The sequence below is a fragment of the Tursiops truncatus genome, chromosome 19 (genome assembly GCF_011762595.2).
Source record: "Tursiops truncatus isolate mTurTru1 chromosome 19, mTurTru1.mat.Y, whole genome shotgun sequence".
Lineage (NCBI taxonomy): Eukaryota > Metazoa > Chordata > Mammalia > Artiodactyla > Delphinidae > Tursiops > Tursiops truncatus.
In genome coordinates, this window is record NC_047052.1 from 36,303,915 (window position 1) to 36,324,455 (window position 20,541).

Consider the following 20,541-nt stretch of genomic DNA (forward strand, 5'->3'; position numbering starts at 1 on the left):
TTCTCACAAAAGGCTGTTTCTTTACTATACATAAATGTGCATCTATGGATGTTACATATATGTATATATTTATGTGTGTATGTATGGGCACATGTGTCATTTATATATGTATCTATATCTAGATGCAAACCAGTATGTAGAGTATGTTACCTTCTTGTTAAAAATAACTATATTCTTGCCCATGTAAGAATAACAAGAATAAGTCTTAGAAAAAATATATAGATGTATCTTATAAAAGTATGATATGATTCAGCCAGAATTTCAGACTTAAACTGTCTAAGCAATGAACCAATTCCTTTCCTAAGGGAACAACCTGTCTCCTGCCAAGAAAGGGTCAACCGGGCTTCCTATGAAGCAAGCTCATGGCTCTGGGAATTAGGAAGGGTAGTAGCCCTGGATGCTACAAGGAACCAGCTGCTGTTCCCACAGACAGACAGGAGCTGCCTATCCAGGGGGCTGAGCCTGCCTAAAAATGCTGCTGGTCTTCTCTCCCAGGGCTGCCATCCCACAAAGTGTATCCTGTTAGAATGCAAGCAAAGGTTTGAGCACCAAGAGCATCAAACCATGTGTACATACTGCCAGGGGGAGTGCTGAGAGAACTGAGTAAGGGCCAGGCCTCAGGAAGCCTGTAGCTCGGGAGAGCAAAGACCTGCTGTGCGCAAATAATCCCTGTGATATGAGCGATGCAAACTGTAGGACAAGGACAGAGCTTACTTCTCTCCAGTCTTCGCCTGGGACGAAGGAGTCACTCAGAACATGCCTGCTGAGCCAATGGATGGACAAACACACATGGTGGTACAGGAGGAGAGTCACATAGGCTCTAGAGGGGCAGGGCACAGCTGTGCCCAGCAGGGGGAGACATGAGCCCACTGCACAAAAGAGGTGGCTCTGCTGTAGGCCTCAAAGCTGGGGAGAGGTGTAAGTGCCCCTTCCCAGAGGCCAGGCCAAAGGAATTTCCCACAAACTAATGGGGATACCTGTTGCTTGCACCAGCCCTGCATTCTGCCCTTTTTTGAGCAACAACACTCAGCTGTCCCAGGGAGAACTCCCTCTCTTTAAACTCCAGCAAGGCACATGGGATACAGACCCAGCCAATCAGCCTCAGTGATTTAACTAGGTCAGGCACGGGCAGGTTGGTCAACGTGGGCCAATGAGAGTCTGGCCTGTGGCTTTGGCTGAAACTATAGGCAAGGCTCTCTGTGGAGGACGCTTAGGTGCTGGGCAATGACTGGAACTGCTGAAGGCCACTCCCAGGACAGATGCTTCCTGAGAAGGATTCCAACCCAGAGAAGAGCAGAGCTGGGAAATGGCCTGGGGTTCCTATGACAATGACGCTGATTCAAGTGTGCTGCTTTACCCTGGACGTCACAGATCCACTCCCTTCAAGTCTTAAGATGAGTTTCTGTCTTGAATCCCAAAGAGCCCTGTTAGCCACTTATATCCCAGTCCATTTTGATACCTTTTAGCCAAAGTGGTCACAGTGTGTGGTTCAGGCAAGATACATGGTTATCACAGGTAGGTTTCTATTTTTCCATCCCCCATCTTCCAATAGCTGATTTTCACCCATTAAGACCCCAGAGAGGGAATTCCCTGATGGTCCAATGGTTAGGACTCAGTGATTTCACTCTCAGGGCCCAGGTTCAATCCCTGGTCGGAGAGCTAAGATCCCACAAGCTGTGCAGCATGGCCAAAAAACCCAAAAAAACTGCTTATATTAACATATACTCACATGACTCCCCCACCTTTGACCTAAAACAGGAAAGTCTCTAGTGCAGTTATTTCTCCCAGGACAGCCAGGTGAAGATTTATGTTAGCACCTGGCCAAGAAGTCACCAACCCTATGATATAAACTAGGTATACAGAGTATTTCCTAAGATGTAGGGCCTACTACTCCAAGTTTGGGACCAGTAGCATCAGCATCACCTGGGGGCTTGTTAGAAATGCAAATTGTCAAGCCCCACTCCAGCCTAATTACATCAGAATACCTAGAAGTGGGGCCCAGCAGTTTGTTTTTTTCTTAACAAGCTAAAGTTTTAGAACGATCATCCTAGGGCAGTGTTTCTCATCCTCAGCTGCACAGAATATTGATGCCTGGGCCCCATCCCCAGAGATTCTGAGGTGCAGCCTGGCCTTTAACATTTTTAAAAGCTCCCTTTGTGATTCTAATGTGCAACCAGGATTGAGAACCCAGCTCTGTCATTTTCCTACTGAACCAGGGTTAGACCCTTCATCCCTTCCCCCAAGCAGTTGGCGTAAATAAACCAGGGTGGGGGGCAGCTGCACCCATTTTCTGCGCTCAGGAATTCAAGTGGCGCTTTCAGCTGATTGAAGCATCATTTGATGTTCCCAAGAAACAGATTCCACAATCAACTCCACCACGCTTTGGCCCTGACCCAGTTTATCTCAACAAAGGAGGAGAGAGGAGCCCTTGTTCTCTGCATCCGAATAGCATCGGGGGCACCTGAAGCCAGCAGCCTGGAAAGATCAAAACAGGCAGAACTGTGCATTTTTTTTAAAAAAGAAAAATACGCAAAATTAGGAGTGATTTTCAACTTCTGGAATCAGGTTTTTTTGGTTTGTTCGCTTTTGTTTTTAATATGGCATTTCCTTTTCAGGCCTCAAAGTACACAGTAATGCTGTGTCAAAGAAAAACAACGCACACACCAGCAATCTGAAAACTGGTTCAGAAAAACAAGTAGGAGTAAGGGTAAAATGAGGCCTATGATTAATGGTGACGGTTTGTGCGTGACCTCAAAGAGAAGATTCTTTGCAAATGCAAGAACAGGAGAAAAACTGGTCTTAATACAACTCTGCCCAGGAAAATGCCTGCATTTGCTCACCTCCTAAGGTGGTCTGCAGCAAATTTTATGGCTTTAGGTTAGCAAATCTGAAGTTGGATTGGGAACCTGGGAGCAAAGAGGACTTCATCATTTCTTAGATCTTTAGTGTCCAGACATCCAGTACTCCAGCCACCCTGCCCCTGCTCCCCAAGAAACTGGCAAGGTAGTAAAGCACAGACCTGTGGGGTTCCCGGGGTTGATGATGCACAGCACCTTGGGGTCACAGTGCTCTTTGGCCTCCCGCACGGCCCGCCGGAGCTCATTCACGTTTAGGGCCCAGCAGTTGTCCTCATCCAGGTAATAGTTCACCTGGATGGCATCGAGTTCAGAGATGACCGCCGAGTAGAGGGGGTACTGCGGGATGGGTATCATCACACCCGTTCGTGACTTGCCACCCCCGGAGACCAGGATCTTCAGGATCGTCTGCAACCGAGAAGTCATATCTTGCAAGGCCACTGCCACTTCCCACCCGCGGGGGCTGACCAGCAGCAGGCAAGCTGGAAGGCCCCAACCCTGCCTTTCACCAGCCACCCCACTGCCTGCCTCCAGTGCAGCCCCATGGGAGTGGCTGAACTTCCCTGAGCCTCACTTTCCTCATCTGTAAAATGAGGTCTGCTGTGAGAAATAAGCAAAATGTTTTAAAGTTCTCAGTACAGTGCATGGTATGTAGTTTAACACGCAATACTTGTTAGTATTTTTTAAAGAGGTCTTTTAAAGCAGTAGCCCACAAACTGGCCCTGTCTCAGAATTATTCTGACCTCACCCCTGAAACTCATTCTGTATGTCTTGGGTGGAGCCCAGGAATCTGTCTGGTCGGTAGCTATCAGTGCCCAAGGCTGGACAGACCCCTGAACAAGGGATTGTTGAAATGGGATAAAATACCCAGCTATGGCCACCAGGTGGCGCTTCAACCTGGCTGTTTCCAAAGCTGAGCGCGCCCTAGGTTCATAGGATTCCTGAGAAACCAGGCCTGGGGAGTCCTGTGGGGCACTGGTGGAGGTGGCAATAATTCACTGGATTAATAAGCCCAAACTCTTCTGGGCGAGTCCCCACCTTACACAGACTTAGCTCCTTTCTCAGGTTCGGCTCCTTGCTGCAAGAATGCCACTGGATTAGAAACTGCAATGACTTGATTCTTTCACTAAATCTTGAGGACCCCTCCCCCAACCCTCCTCTGGAACCTCTACCTATACCTGGGCTTATCTGGGAATAGAGACGGGCCTTGGCAGAACACGGTGGAAGATGCCATGGTTGGGAGCCTGAGTCCAACACTAGAATCTCAAATGCCACAAGAGGCTGACTTAGAGCAGGCAGACCACCTAAGGTCTCTGGGCCTCAGTTTCCTCCTGGGTTCCAGGAAGAGTTTAATGCATTTGAAAGGCTTTAGGAAAGGACTAAAGCATTTAACAAACAACAAAAACAGGAGCCTTTGGAAGTCAAGAGACACAGACAAAGATAACTCCATTACAGGAAGGGTCAGACAGGACAGGCTCCCTGAGTAGGGAGAACAAAGTGAGTGGATGGCACTCAGCACTGACTGGGCACGGGGGCAGGGTGCTGGAAGGGAAGGGAGGCTGCAGGTTCCTCAGGCCCTGGGTTCAGCCCCTTCTGCTATGGAACACTTGATACCAGCCCCTCGTCACCTCTTCCACGGCTGATCCCCAGCCCAAGCCACCTCTTCTCTTGCCTCCTAAACACTCCCTTACATCTATTATGCCCCCTCCTGCCACACTTAAAGCTTAAGAACCTAAATATAATTATGTCCCTCCGCCTACTTCAAATCCTTCAGTGGCTCCCAGGCTCTCAGGACAACAAGGCCCCACCTGCTTCCCAGCCCACTGCTGGTAACTGGCCCTCACCATGGGTGCTCGTCCCCCCGATGCTGTTTCCAGACACACAGCCTCCTTCCAGCTCAAGGCCTCTACGTATGCTGACCTTCTGCTCCGAACCTGTCTCTCCCCTGCCTTCCTGAGTTCACAGGTACGCAGCTTCCAGATCTCTATCTGTTCAGCCTTCCTTGGAGAAACCTTCCTGCCCTCCCCAGCCCCCCAGGTCAGAGTCCCTGCTGCTCCCTCCTGTGACACTTTGTCCTCTTCCAGAAGAGAAACTGAAAGCTTAAGATTTGACATGTATTTATGTGCTATTAATGCCAGTCTTATCCAGCACTGATGCGTAAGCAGAGGCCAAACGTGTTTGTCTCCCCAGCACCTGGCACAGTGCCTCGCAGAGCAGATACACCGTATGTGCTGAGTGAGAGAAAGGCCGATGTCGCCAGGAAGACGGGCACCCTCGAGTGACCCCTGACTCCTCCCAGCTGCACCTGCTGGTGCCACTCTGGAGGGAAACTGAGGCTGCAGGGGTACCCAGGTTCATGAAGACTGAACAAGGTAAGGAGAGCAGGCTACCAGGGTGGGGCAAACAGCAGCGACCAGAGGGAGGCCAACCTCTCCTCCCAGGCTGTCCCCCTGCTAACAGGCTCACACACTCGGCCCTAACATGCAAGGCTGTTCTTCACGTGGGTGAACAGTGGACAACAACAAGCTACCCTCACACGTACGGAAATGCCGTCACTAGCTCCAGTGGTCAGGTAAATGTTGTCCGGGTCTGCAGGTACACCACCATCTCTCCTGGTGACATAGGCAGCCACATCTTCACGGATGCAGTTGACGCCCTGGCTAGCGCTATAAGATCCTGTTAAGACAGCAAGCAAGACAGTGACTAGAGGCAGGATGTCTGGCTCCATAGCGTCTGTGATATCCATATAATTAACTGGGAGTGGGAAGGAGGGGGAGGTCAGGGAGGGCTCAGTGTGGCCCTATTCTCACTACTCTAGGCTCTGGAACTGTGGCAAGCTGCTTAACTACCTATCTGGGCTTCATCCACCCATCCCGTCATCCATCCATCTACCCATGTAGCTGCCCACTCACTCAACCATCTGTCCATCTGCTATCCATCCATTCATCCATACATCCATTCACCTGCCCACCCACCCACCCACCCACCTGCCCTTCTGTTCATCTGTCCACCCACACACTCATCCATTCATCCCCCCAGTATTTGCTGAGAACCTACTTACACATCAAGCATTATTCCAGGCCCTGGCTTCTAACCAGTTAAATGGTGCCCATACCTGCTTTACCTACCCTACTGGGGTTTACACGTTCTATGACAGTATGTACCATTACAGCTGGGACTGCTATGCTTCCATCACTGTTGCCTACACATGGTTCCACAAAACTTGAGAGAATGGTCACCCCAAAATGGCACCGCCTGCCAGCCCAGGAATCCAGAACCCTCACCAGCACTAACCACAGATCCCCTGGGGCTGTGAGGCATGACCCACCTACCCCCACCCCATGCCAACAGCATGCTCAGGCTGCCAATTTGGATCAAAATCCAAACCACCATTTACATGAAGTTCAAAAACAGTGGTGACCACTTTGGGCTTGGGGGTATTGACTGCAAAGGGGCACAGAGGAGCCTTCTGTGATGCTGGGAATGGTCAGTGTCGTGATCTGGGCAGGGGTTACACAGGTGTGCACACATAGGTGCTGTACATTAATATTTGTGCTTTTTACTGTTTGCATAAAAACTTTTTCAAAATGTCAAGCCACTACTTATGTTTTTAAAAAGCAACTGAAAATAGGTACCTGCACATGCACAAAATCTCTTTGAAGGAGACTCAAACTGGTGAGGTGAATTCTCTGGGGAAGTGAACCAGGAGGCTTGGGGTCAGAGATGGGAGGCAGATCTTTCACTCTATATCCTTTTATACCATTTGAATTTTATACACATTTAAAGAAAACCAGCTCATTCCTTCTAAGACTACTGCAACAGCACCACCAGGAGGCAGGATGGAGCTCTGGAAAGTGGCCAGCTCTTCTCTGGGTCTCAGTGCACAGCATCCAAGGCCCAGCACCCAGGAGGTGCTGGGTTTCAGGGTCTGTGCAGCACTGGGCTGGCCTTTCCCCTCTGACCAGTTGTAAGTGGGGGTGGGGGAGGGGGGAAGGAGGCTGGACCACTTCTCTAAGGATCAAGTGGCAAACATTAACACGTATCAAACCTGGGTGGTGAGTACAGAGCCTTGTCACATTATTTGGGGTATTGAATGCATCTGAAATATTTTGCAAATAAAAAAGTGGGGAGGTACAGAAGCCGGTGTTAGAGAATCCTTCTTCTACTGGATGTCTTATTTGATATTTCTTGAGCTCCCATGCTCAGAAAGTTTCCTGTGCTCCCTATTTCCCTCTGCCTTCTTTCAGTGCCCTCCCCTCCACTCCATGAGGCCTGGCCATTTCCACACCAGCTAAGCCTCCTCTTCTTCCTGCCTTTAGTTCACCTGCTTCCCTGAATTCCCAGACATTCCCCCACGGGCAAGCTCCCTGCTCCTGCCAGCCACAGACTTCCACCTTCTGTTATGCTCTGAACCACACTGATCCTTCACAGCTCAGACCTAGTCTCTCTCTAGGAAGGCTGAGATAGGGCCCCACCCCAGCCTTTCTCCCAGTCTGTGATTTCTCCAGTTATCTTATTTTATACAGATGAACCCCTGCCTCCCCATGTTGACTTGAGGGCAGGGACCATCACCTATTTCTTCTGTTCATCGCTGTAGAGCACGTACCCCTGTGTAGGACTCTGCCCTGGGACCCATGGCAACCTGCCTCCCACTGCCCACAAACTGGCACCATCTGCCAAACCCCCAGCGCCATCGCACCCAGACCCTTTCACTCGATCACACTCAGCCTTAAACCTCAAGGCCTTTGCACACACCATTTCCTCTGTCTGGTGTGCATTAACAGAATCTCTTAGTCATCTTCCACATGAATTTGAATGCCAGTTTCTCCTTAAACCCTCCCTCTACATTAGAATCCCTTGTTATAACCCCACAGCTCTCTGCTCTTTCTCTAAGAACTCATGAAAACTGGGGATTATGTTTCTGTGTTAATTCTTTTTAATGTTTGTTTTTCCCAAATCTGACAGTGAGCTTCACAAGCACAGAAACTCCACCTGCCTTGTTCACCAGTGTCCCTCAGGGCCTAAAGCAGCGCCTGGTACACGGCGTGGGCTCAGAGAGGAGCCTGACGAGGGCGTTATCTCCCGGCTCCCACCTCCCCCAGGTGTGTCTAGGTTTCACCTCAATCCTACTTAAGATCCGGGACACAGCCTGAGAACTGGATTACTCATCAAACAAAAAATAAATGGAGCCCCAGTAAGAAATAATTTTAAAGGGCATGATAAAAACACGCCCAGGTGGGCCCTAAGACCTTGTGTACACATTGTATAATCTCTCCGTGGGCCAGGGTAGCCCTGGGCATACTGACATTTTCCATTTCCTTTATTTTTGTGGACAGGTGCTCAGGCTGCCCAAGCCTTAGTTGACAGAGCACCACCCCCCCATTGTCCCAGTCTTGGCCAGGACACTGCCCCTCCCCCAACGATGGGCAGGAACAGGTAGTGACCTCCAGGGCGGGGCTTCTCCACACCTGACAAGGGGCACAAATGCCAACCTTCCTGCAAGCCCGGGAGGTGGGTACAAAGTATCTCCTAATTCAAGGATGAGGAAAGAGGCTCAGAGAGCACCTACCTCACCTGTCCTCATGAGCTCCCCAGACAGAACTCAATGCAGGTTCCCAAAACCCCAAAGGCCAACAGTCCTGACTCACACGGACATGGCCTCCCAATGCCATTCTCCCAGCCCTGGCTGACACAGAACAAAACTTGTCGATGAGGCTTAGTGCATGGAACAAAATCCCCTCCCCGTTCCCCAGACACTGACATCAGATATGCAAGAGCAAACCCCCTCCCTCCACCTCCGGGTTGCAGTTCCTGGAGTCTCAGGCCCACTGCCATGGGTCTTCGAGAAGCGCCTTTGTCCTCTGGGCTGGGCAGAGGGTGCAGGAGGAAAGGAGCCTGGAGGCCAGGCCTCTGGGCTGGCCTCTGCCAGCTTGTGGTTCAGTCCTTGCCACACAAGGTGCTGGCCCACACGCCAAGCAGGCTGGCGGGCAGGGAAGCTGGCCCCTTCCTGAGAGGGACACTGTGAAGGACACAAACTTGGACAGAGGGCTGGTAGGGTGACCACAGCCAGGAAAGTAAGCATAGGACTCTCCATAAAGGGACAGAGCAGAAAAGGGGGAGGGGAAAGGCAGGGAGGTGACAGAGATGCCAATTGTGGCTGATCCCCTGCTGAACAAGCCACAAGAATCCCCGTCCCATGTTTTGAAACATTCAGGCACTAGTCCTAAAAAAGCCCTAAGGACAACGATTTTCCTCAGGACAAAGGAAGCTGGATTCCCTATGTAGGCACTGGGCAAAGGAATGAAGCAAAAATAAACAGGAAAAAGAACATGAGATGAGAACAAAGAGCCAGAGGCCCAGAGGCTGGAAATCCATCTCAGCAGGGAAGGGAGAGAAGATCATTTTCACATCTACAGGGCCTTCCTCCACGGAGCCCTCTGGTGCTGGGGGCCGAGGCTGGGCCTGGGCTCCCAGCACAAAGGAGCACAGTCCGGTGACGGGAACATAACATACAAGTTGGGGGCGGGTGGGCGGCACCTTCAGAGCAAGGAAACCACCAAAAGGGGGCCACAGGCACCTCACAGCGTGGCCACAGGGAAGTGAGAAGCCGGGCCAGCGGGGCATGTGCCTCCCTCTGGCCTCCGGCTTCGGAGGCTGCCTCGGGCTCAACCTTCTGCTCTGAGGGTGGGCTCAGCATCAAAGCCAGCTCCCAGTGTAAACCCCAAATCCAGCCAAATGCAGGCTCTTGCGCCTGAAGTGCCCCAATCCACCAAAAGATGGCATCGACCCCATAAGCTCAGCAAACAAGAGGCTGACAGAGCACAGACAAGAAGAACATTGTCATTTACTCTGCACGTCAGCCACCACACACATTCACACACTCACTCAACGTGTAACCCTTCATTCTGGGCCGAGGCCCAGGCCCACGCTGAGAACACACGTTCTTTTCATGCCCGCTGGGACCTGGCAAATCGGGGCCTCACCCAAGCTGTTCCCGCCACAAGCCTGTAGGATCCGCCGGGCTCGTTTCTTAGCATCTTCTGGGAAGCTGGGGCTGTCCAACAGGTTCGGGTAGGTACAGAGTGCCATCACCTGGAGGAACAGAGGCATGGGCTGGGCTCCCAGCACCGCCCACCCCGGAGGGGCACAAAGGACTCTGGGCAGGCGACGGTGTGAGATGACAACTCTGAGGGACAGTGCCCTCACAGGCCTCTCCACAAGGGCCCCAGCCTGTGGGGGCCTGGGGACAGGCGGGGTGGAGGACAGTGGATGCTCTGCAGCGGAAGGGAGATGGTGAGAGGCAAGGTCCATGATGACCTGGGCCTGGGCGGAGGGTGGGCCACCACCCTCCGAGGAGCCAGGGGACAGAAGGAGGCTGCTTACTCTGCCCCACCTCCTCCATAAAGGACAGCAACTCACATACCCAAGGCCACAAGAACCAGGGGTTCCAGAGCAGGGGGCTGGGGCTGAGGAGGCAGGTGCACCCCAGATGACAGGATTGCACAGACCTCTGCCTACAGCCTGAGCACCCCCCCATCACCCCTTTTCCTGGCCAGAACTGAAAACCGATTCAGCTTTTTCACCTCTGTAACACAGAAAATCACCCTAACCTCACAAATTAAGAGGATTAAGCAAGGAAATGTTTGCAAAAGTGCCGGCAAACCCCCGCTCACCAGGCAAGTCTAAGCTGGAAGCTTAAGAGCGATGCCAGGAGCACTGAGGCAGGCTGTGGCTCACGGCTGGGGGACTTTGGGCGGGCGCAGGCTTCTTGGAGCCCGGCTTTTCTTCAAAAAGATTTGTGCAATAGGCAGTGACCCAGCCTGCCCTCCTCCCTGGGGTGCTTGTGAAGGCTGGAGGAGGCCAGCACCAAGTGGCAGAGGCCGGGCCTGCCACAGCCGGTGGCAGGGCTGGATCCGGGAGTGTGCCAGCCAGCCAGAAAAGGCTGAGGCAACAGGAGGCGCCCCAGGCACGTGTGGGGAACCTCTGCAGGGGGAAGCCACCTTGGGCCTCTCCTCTCCTAAGCTGTGTGCTTCCAGGACGAGCTTCCAGGACAACCAGGATGCTCTGACCTCCTCTTGCTCCACTTCCCTGGCAGAGCCTCTCTGTCTTGTCTGATCCACTTCCTCCCCACGGGCCCAGCTTGGGGCCTCTGACATTCATGGGCAGCTGGCACGCTCCTGAGGTCTGCAACAGTGGCCATGGGAGTCCAAGCAGTGGATGTTCCTGAGGTCGTTGCCAGCCTTGGTTCTTCTCCCCCATACCCTGTGTGAATTCCCTGAGGGGCTGAAGGCTGAGGCCCTGGGGCCCCCAACAACCCTCCACCCAGGGAGCAGGGTAGGATCGCCCCTCCTGTGTGCCAGTCCCTGCAGCAGGAAATACGGGCAGGAAAAGACCAGGGCATTCAGCACTCAGCTTTGCTGCCTGCCCCAGCCTGCCAACCTTAGCCACACAAGGACCAAATTTTGCCCCATTCCTTCTCCAGGGAAAAGCTTTCGCTGTAGCTGGTCTCCAACCTCTGTCTAGCAGGCCCTGGAGTACTCTCCCACCTTATCTTTTCCCCTCTAGCCCACCAATCCCACAGTTTTGGCCCATGAAGCATCCTTGCAATTGGCACTCAAACTGAAACACTGCAATGTGCCTCTTGAGGGCCTTCACACTCTCCATCGCATGGAGTCCCCCAGCAGTCTTCCGAGGCAGTGTCTGGTGATCTCCACTTGCCCAAAGCCACCCAGCTGGTAAGCAGCAAAGCCAACACTCAAACCTGGGGATTCTCACTTGGGAAGCCATACCTGGACCCCCACGCACCATCTCCCAGCCCACTGGGCCTCTACCTCTCCCATCTACTCTCTGATGCCCTCACCAACCCAGCTCCAAACTCAGCATCCAGGACCATGCACCTGGGAGCCTTGTATACTAGAGCATCCTCAAAATGGGTTTAGGAATTTCAGACAGCTTTGGAAGGGGAGGAGACAGGGAGAGAACCAGTGGGGACATCAGGCACTGGAGGGGCTGCTACTTCAATGGCACCTCCCTGTGGGATCCTGGTGTCTGCTGTGTCCTGAGGGAGCTGGACAGGCAAGGAGGCAGAGGTAATGTAATGGGCCTGGCTGGCTGGTTCCCTGCTGTCCCAGTGGCCTCTGTTCCTGAGGGCCAGCTCACCTGTCGGAGGAAGGTGATTGGCTGCTGGCCCATGGCTTGGGCATCCCCGATGTTGGCACGGATGACCTCAGTGAATGGTTTTTTGATACCCTGAGTAGAGAGAAAGCAACAGGTGGTTACTTAGTGACTCTCAGACCCTGGATTCCAGAGGCCAAGCAATGCTCAACAGGATATTAATAAGCAGCCCTATTCTGAGCCTTGCCAGGTGTCAGGCCCAGTGCCCTTGACATGTTTGGTCCCATTTGACCTTCACAACCACCCCTATGAGGAAGGGCCAGTATTGGGTTGGCCCAAAAATTGGTTTTGGCTTTTCGGTTTTTCATAAGATGTTATGGAAAAATCCGAATGAACTTTTCGGCCAACCCATATACAACCCTTTTTACAGATTAGGAAATTAAAGCTTCAAAAGGTTACCCATTTTCTGAAAAGGCCAGAAGAGCTTCCTGGGCTGCCAGAGCACCCTGAGGCAGCTGCAGGTCCACGCTGACCCTGGGAGGGAGGGAGGGGTCTGCAGCAGAAAACATCAGGGAGAGGATCCCACAACTGCTGGCTCCCTCCCCCCAAGCGCAGCTCCACCTCCACCCCTAAGTGAATGACTGGGGCACTGCAGCCACCCTCCCCTCCAGAAGACACTGATCAGCAGGGACCTCTTGGGGGTCATTCTCTTGCAACCCTGTCTTTGCAGGATGAAGAATGTGGGCTGATTTTCATATTGAAAAAAAAAAAAAGCGTCAGGGATGAAAAGACTGGCTGAAGAGCAAAACTGAGGCCACTGCCTGAGCAATGCGTTTAGCACAGAACAGAGATGGCAGAGAGAGGAGGAACTCGGAAACCCTGGCAACAATGTCACTGGGGAGGTGACTGCAGGACACCCCGGCTGCTGCTAAGGAGAAAATGCATTTTGGATGGAAAACTGTGGGGATCTGGAAATGTGGGAACTCCACGCAACTCACTGATAAATCCAGAATTAGCCACTGTGAGAGTTAGAATCAACAGCAGGTTCAAGGACCTCCCAGGGCAGCTGAAAGGATTATCTGAGACAAACAGTATGAAAGCACTTGGCAGAGTACAAACATCATCATCTTACAAAGCTGGACCAGGAACAAGGTCACAAGGGTCATGGTGGAGGAAGAAGGTGGTGGGGCAAGGGGTGGCAGTACCAAGGGGGGGTCTGGGTGGAATGCCTGGCCACCTTTCCATATCTCCAGCTGCCCTTTCCCCAAAGGCACCCTAAATACAAATTTTAAAGGTACAATTCTATGGTTCTGACACTTGCCTTCTCCATTTCACACAATGTGTGCATAAAAGCAACTTTAGAAAACTCTCCCTTTTTTAACTCAGTAATATACCCCTTAAGTAAAGACCAGTGGGCTTAAGGGATGAAAGCAGCTGCCTGCCGAACAAGTCTTCCTGACCCTCATCTGCCACTCCTCAGCCCCTCCCATACAGAAATTCTCCAGCTGCTTCGGGAGCCAGGAGGCATGGGGCGCTGAGGAGGGCACCCCAGAAACAGCACTGGACCGTCATAAACAGGGCCTGATAAGTCTCCAAAAGCTACGTTTGGTGGCGGGTAGCGGGGAGAAAGGCCTTTTAATTCCCTCCTGCTCCTTTTACCAAGTTCTTCAGGGCTGGCCAATATGGAAAGACGTCTCAGGGGGCCAAGGCAGGGGGACAGCACCACCCGCTGCCCAGGGCTGGGCTGGGGTGAGGGCAGGCACCCTGGAGACAGGCTTCGGGGCATGTGGCCTCAGGGCTCGTCCCACAGGTGGAGCAATCCAGGCCACTGTGTGCAAAGGGGCAGACCTGACCCACTCCTTGGCACTGGCCTGGGCTCCTGGCATGGGACGCTCTGTCAGCCTGACTCAATTGCCACGGTCCCCCAGGGCTGGCTAGCTGAACTCAGGTGATTTCCATGGTGTGGGCACAGCCCATTCTTCGGTAGGGAGTAAATGTGTCACAGTCAAGGGCCAGGAACTACAACACACAGCTGCGGGCCCTCAGCCAGCCCAATGCAGGGAGAGAATAATGCCTGGAACAGATCCCTGGATGTTCCTTTCCTGTGCCCTCACCCTGCACTGCTCAACCAATCTGGGGCCTGCCAATAAGCAGCCTAGGAGCATAGAGCATCTCCTCTCTCGGGTCTGGGTACCTATGGTCTCCAGACACTTCGCTATGATGGACGAGCTGCAGGGTGGGAAACTGGCTCCTCTGAATGGGCAGGGGACCAGCCTGCCCAGCCAAGGGCCACCATACAAAGGAGACTCCTGTATCTAGGCACTTGAGATCTACATGGGTTGGGAAATACCAAGGAGTCAGGGGCAAGCTCCTGCCCACAGTGACTCATCCAGGCCTGCACGCACACCCAATGGCAACCTCACCTCAGCCCTGCCCTCCGGGAGCCTGCCAGGTCAGCACATAGCTTTCTAGTTTCAATTCCCAGCATCCTAGAGCCCACCTGTTTAACTCATCTGCACACATCCTGCCCAGAGCTGCCTCCCTGTGGGGCACTGAGATGAGAGCCAACACAGGGGGGCTCTCTTCCCACAGTTCAGCTCAAGGAGGGCTCAAGGAGAAGGCCCCCAGGCTCTGGGGATGGCATATTTCAGAGGGTGTTAGCAGGGAGAAGGAAAAAGGAGTTAGCATTGTCCTTCCCAGCTCACAGGCCCAGCATTAGGACAATGGACAATTCTAACAGGCACAAGGCAGTTTCCTCAAGGTAGGGGTGGCTCCTGTCATTTCATGTGACATGCGAGCGGGAAGGTTTGGTAGGACGGTGAGTCCCTAGAGAGCCTCTCTCTCCTTCAACAAACACTTATGAATCATGCTCTGTGACAGAAGGGGGCAACACAGGAGAGGCTACCACCTTCAGAGCCCAGGCTGATGAAGAAGTGGACTCAGAGAAGGGAGAGAGGGCACAGCTGGCTCCAGGCCAGGAAGGCCACGTGAAAAGACCCCAGGGCCATGAGCAAGACTGGGCAGGCAGGAAGTCCAACAGAGAGCTCCAGACGGAAGCCCCAGAGACAAACCCAGCTAGTCCCCAGGGTCCCTGAAAACAGGTGCGCTGCACAGCTGAGGAAACCGAGGCTCAGCACAGGGTCTGGCCCCAACCATTATGACAGGCAAAGCTGAAAGAAACCGAGCCAAACCTATACAGGCCTGTGATTAAGAGATGAGGTGGGGGCTTCCCTGGTGGCGCAGTGGTTGAGAGTCTGCCTGCCGATGCAGGGGACACGGGTTCGTGCCCTGGTCCGGGAGGATTCCACATGCTGCAGAGCGGCTGGGCCCATGAGCCATGGCCGCTGAGCCTGCGCATCCGGAGCCTGTACTCTGCAGCAGGAGAGGCCACAACAGTGAGAGGCCCGTGTACCGCAAAAAAAAAAAAAAAAAGGAGATGAGGTGGGAGCTCCAAGGGCTGAGTTTCCTAACCATGGAAGCAGGGAAGGCTGGACGTAGGTTCCTGAAGTCTAGGGGCCTGTGGGAGGGTCAACCGTAGAAGCTGAGGTTTGCAGGGATGAAAGCTGAATGAGCTCCAAACAGGATAATTCAAGATAGCAAGGTTAAGGCCCAGGCAGGAGAGCAAACCCCACATTCCTAGACCCAGAGACTCAAGGGGAAGGCAAGGAAAGAGTGACCCCTGGCACTCTCCCCAAGCAACTCTCATTATCTTGAAAATGAAGACTCTTAAGAGTTCTGACTGGGGAATTCCCTGGCGGTCCAGTGGTTAGGGCTCCACACTTTCACTGCTGAGGGCATAAGTTCAATCCCTGGTTGGGGAACTAATAAGATCCCAAAAGCCATTTAGTGCGGACCAAAAAAAAAAAAAAAAAAGAGTTCTGACTGGTTTCTAGCTGTTCAAAGCATCATCACTAAACAACTCCAACTAGTCTTTAGGAGAAATAAATTGGGCTCATTTTGCAGAGGAATAACTGAGGCCAAGGTGCTCTGAGTAACTTGTCTGAGGCCCACAGCACATAAAGGCAAAGCCCAGGATGCAGGTCCTTGGTGACTTGGACAGGGTGGGTGGGTGGAGGGTTCCAGATGGAAGCCTACACTACAAATTTCTTTATTTTAAGATAGCATCTAAGCTCTAAAGAAAATGACCGATGAGATTTCACCTCTTGTGCTTGGCACATCCAGAGTTTCCAGACTTAGTTCTTAGCTAACGATAAGGAGGTGCTACAGCATTCTCCACTTTTACTGTTTAGATGCAGCACACACTGATATTAACAGTATTCAGTTTTTCCCTTCGTAAATGTTTTGCCCTGACTCTGTGTACTTTTACAAACAGAAGCCTTCCTGTCTCCACTTATGCCAACCTCCTCCCTTCCCCCAATAAAACAAGGGAAAAAGAAGTAGGTTGAGGAGGAACAGACAGATCTTTTCAAAACTCCTACTAATGGCAGCTTATTTTTAAATGCTGCTCCCAATGAACACCAGGATCTGAAAAGCTGATAGGTTCTCCCACTTAGAGCTGCTGTCAGGGAGAAACAGGGCCTCCCTGAGAGCACACAGCCCAGGCTGGAGGAGAATGGTCCCTTTCACACACCCACTTAGTCAAGTGCCCCTCCTCCTTCAGGCTCTCCTGAACATTCTCCTCCACTCCTACCACCAAGCAAGATAGACGAGACTTGCCTGGCAAGCCACCCCACAGTCAAAAACCAGAGCCACATTGACATATATACACTACTAAATGTAAAATAGCTAGTGGGAAGCAGCCGCATAGCACAGGGAGATCAGCTCAGTGCTTTGTGACCACCTAGAGGGGTGGGATAGGGAGGGTGGGAGGGAGACGCAAGAGGGAGGGGATATGGGGATATACATATGCGTATAGTTGGTTCACTCTGTTATACAGCAGAAACTAACACGCCATTGTAAAGCAATTATACTTCAATAAAGATGTTAAAAAAAAAAAACCAGAGCCACGTGTCCAGCCAATCAGCCGGTACTATTTACAGAGCACCTGGTGAAATGATTCCATAAGGCAGCTTAAAGGTCTTCAGATGGACAAAAAGGCACAAAAGTCAGGACCTGGGGGAAAACCCTGGGCCCACCCGACCTTCCTTTTATGGACTAGGGAAACCAAAGCCCAGAAAGGATTGAAGATTTACCCCAAGTCACTCAACTCTCTACAAATCCCATCTCTAACCAAATCGAACCCTTTAAAATAACATCAGTCCGGTTTTGATCATTAGAGTTCAAAATGGAGGTAGAAAAAAACGAAGCTGTGCAAAGCCAACGCAAGCCAAGCCAAGCCAAAAAAAAAAAAAAGACTGGGAAAATATGGCTCTCTCAGAAGGGGCACTGTCTAAGCTAGCAGAATGCAGAGGCTGTCTCTAGAGAATGAAAGGTTTAAGCAAGGCTATGCTGGCTTGGCTGGGGCTATCATCTCCAGCACCAAGAATCAGGCAACTGAGATTCGACCAAGTGAGAAGAGAATAAGAAGGGATGAATTTGAACGAAAGCACCGGAGAATGTAGGTGGACAGAAAGAATGTCTCAACTTACTCAGGGGTAGAACATGGCAGTGGGGCCATCTGTCCTAGAAATCACAGGGTGTTTCCAGCCCAAATGACCAAGAAATTTCTCCACCTCAATGATGGAGCCATACCCTGTTGGAACACCATCCTGGTTCCCCATTGCACACTAAACTTTGCACCATAAAGTCCTGAGCCCAGCACACAAGACTCCAGTCCCCCTTTTCCATCTTATTCATCTACCATATCTCTCTGCCAGACAGTGCTCTCCAAATAGCACCAATTCCCTTCCCCAAATGCCCAGAACTTCCCAACCTTCTGTCTTTGCTCACAGCCCTCCTTCCACCTGGAATGCTCTCACATTTTCTGTGCCTGCTAAAAAAATCTCACCAATCCTTAAAGAATTGGGGGAAGAGAAGCTCAGGTCCAGAGGACAATATGGCAATCAGATCCCTGAAGGCAAAGACAGTGTCCCCTTCTGCCTTAATCATCCTTGTACTTCATGGAGCCCACACGCAAGCTGCTATTTAACAACAGGCAGAGATAATCCGTGGAACCCCTACAAGTTCTGGAACCAGAAAAATCAGTTGTAAAGTGATAAACCGGAAACAATTTAATCTCAGCCTTATCAGGGAGACTGTTGTCTTAAGGAGGGCCAGCTAGATTCTGCCAGGTATCAGCAAGGAGCAGAGCAGCAAAAGCCCGTTTTCTCTGCCTGTGGCCCACCTTCGGGACAGGGAGGCACAGAAACCGAGCCAGCCTTCTGTGGGCCAAGCTTTAAACTTAGCCCTGCAAGGAGTCAGAGGGAGACACTGGACTCTGACTTGTCCAACTCACTGTTTTGAGTCAGCAGAACTGAGTGTCCCAAGAAGGTCTCAGCGAGCCATGAGCTCATCAACCCCCCAAAGTCCCCACGTTAATGTAACGGTCCCGCCACGGCTTCCTCCCATGCATTCAAAGAACATTAAGGGGCCAACTCACCCCCAAGACATCCAGTTCTGGTGCCTGTGAGAGCGAGATCAAGGAACCCTCCCCCCTTCTGGGTTAGAACTATCTTAGGCAAGCAGCTGGGTGACTGCTGTCATCAGTTCTTACAAATCTTAGGAGTGTTTACTTTTTTTTACATTACCCTCTTGACTCCGCCTCCTGAATTCCACCTGGGTTAGAACTCTGGTATCCTACAGGGGCATCTCTTACACCCACCCCAGCCGCCCTGGTTGCAGGGAGGCAGAAATCACTACTGGGTGTGTGGTCACTTTACACACAGCTATGAACTCAAGTTAAGGTCCCAGCCAGCCGGCCACCAGGAGGAAGAACGTCCCAGGGCCACCCTACCAAGGCCCAAAAGGCCCAAGCCTCTGCTACCCACCGGGAGAACAAGATATGGCTGTCAGTCAGGGTTCCAAAGGGGGCCTAAGGGAAGGAATTGTGCAGGACACTCTGCAACAACTCCACTTTTGTCAGGGAATCATTACTGGCAAAATGACCCAAAAGGTCTCAGACAGAGAAAGAAAATCTTCGTGAGCAAACCTAAGTCTCCTCAGAGCCTTCCTCCCTCCCCTGGTACCTAATGTGATCTCTGAAATTCTGGTTTCTTTCTTTACTGCCTGTTGTCGTCCTCACCCCCACCCCCACCCCCCCATGGATCTTGGTTCCACGCGGGTAGGACGGCCACATAGCAGGCAGTGCCTGGCACTAAGGGCAGCTCAATTATAACTGATGAATTCAATTCAACAAGTGAACCGTATCTGAGGGCCTTTCTTTGTGCCAGGTGCCAGGCACTGGCGGGTAAAGGGATGGGGGGAGGGCATTCTATCGTTTTAGCCAAGGTGGGCCGAATGAAAGAGCTGGCCACGCGGGTGGGAGGAAGTCCAGCGGGCGAACCCCAGCAGGGGACAGCTGCTACTCTTCCCCCCGCCACCAGTGCCCCCTAGCCTCCCAGGGCCCTCCCGCCCCACGAACCCTGGAGCCAGCGCTCACCCTCTGCAGCTCGAGCTCGATCTCGCCGGCCTTGAGCACGATGGGTCCCCGCACCGCGTACTCCACCGCCTTCACCTGCGGGTTCATGGACTCGAGCGTAAGGATGCGGTCGCGCCGGCTCCGCTCGGGCCGCACCTTGAGCACCGCCGAGGCCTCGGCGGCCGCACTGCTCTGACCACGGCCCCAGGGGCCGAGGGTCCGGGGGTAGCAGCCCCGCCGGACCAGCGCCGCCGCCCGCTGCATCGCGCGCCCGCCCAGAGAAACCTTGGGACAAAAAGGAGAAGAGAACACACACGTCACGCACAGCCCAAGGCGGGCACGCCGACACCCGTCCCCAAGCCCAGCCAAGGGCTCTTTCAGCTAGCGGTGCCAGCCTGGCTTCTGGGACGGGTGCCCATCCCCCGTCGACTCGGACCCTGCACCTCGCCGCTGCAGAGCCAAAGCACCGCACGACAGGGGTTTTGCAAAGTCTGCTCCCAATGCATGCATGCAACGTGCCTGTCGCCACCTGGCCACCCCCTCTTCTAGTCCGGCTAGACCGCGCGCCTGGAGCTGCTCCTCGGCTCTGGCGCCCGCAGCCTCATCCCAGCTCCCGCACTACACGGCTCCTGCGCTCGCACACCCACCGCCGGCGAGTCCGCCCGGGCCTGCCAGCTGGCTCCTGGGCCTTGTAGTTCCCTAGTCTGTTTTCGTAGCAGGTGTGGAGAGCTGGTAGAACTACAAGTCCCATAGTGCCCCGCGCTGGCCTGATCGGGGGCCGGGCAAGAGGCGGGAGCGGTGGTCTGGCTCTGCTGTAGGCTGGGCGGGCTCTTTTGTCTGGCAGAGGGGATGCGGTGCCGGGACGGGTCCTGGCGGGGTCTGCCCTTCTCAAACTTCTGCGAATTTAGAGCTATTTGCAGCTTCTCCCTGGAAGCGCATCCTGCATTCCCCCCTACATCCCTTCCCCCAACACCTGCAAGGACACAGGCTGAGAGATGGTGCAGTCCTCGCCCCGGGTTTCATCATCCAGGGCCCGACGGTGGCAGTGGCCGCTCTACGGGGGCTGGTAAGAAGGGGGCTGGTAAGAAGGGGGCT

The 20,541-nt window shown here is 52.9% G+C and overlaps 1 protein-coding gene across 2 annotated transcripts in view; it reads right to left on the bottom strand.

Annotated features, from left to right (window-relative positions):
- The window catches only part of GPT2 (glutamic--pyruvic transaminase 2), a 34,828-nt gene extending 14,718 nt beyond the window's left edge, over positions 1-20,110 (bottom strand). For both annotated transcript variants that reach the window (XR_004523537.2, XM_033846219.2), the window contains exons 1-6: positions 19,966-20,110; positions 19,468-19,731; positions 12,015-12,104; positions 9,839-9,947; positions 5,398-5,531; positions 3,020-3,263 (exon numbers count right to left, since the gene is read on the bottom strand). Coding sequence is in view for 1 of the 2 variants with exons in the window: in XM_033846219.2 (XP_033702110.1) it covers positions 3,020-3,263; positions 5,398-5,531; positions 9,839-9,947; positions 12,015-12,104; positions 19,468-19,710 (820 nt within the window). In the remaining variant the exon portion in view is untranslated. The remainder of the gene's footprint in view (positions 1-3,019; positions 3,264-5,397; positions 5,532-9,838; positions 9,948-12,014; positions 12,105-19,467; positions 19,732-19,965) is intronic.
- Between the last annotated feature and the right edge of the window lie 431 nt (positions 20,111-20,541).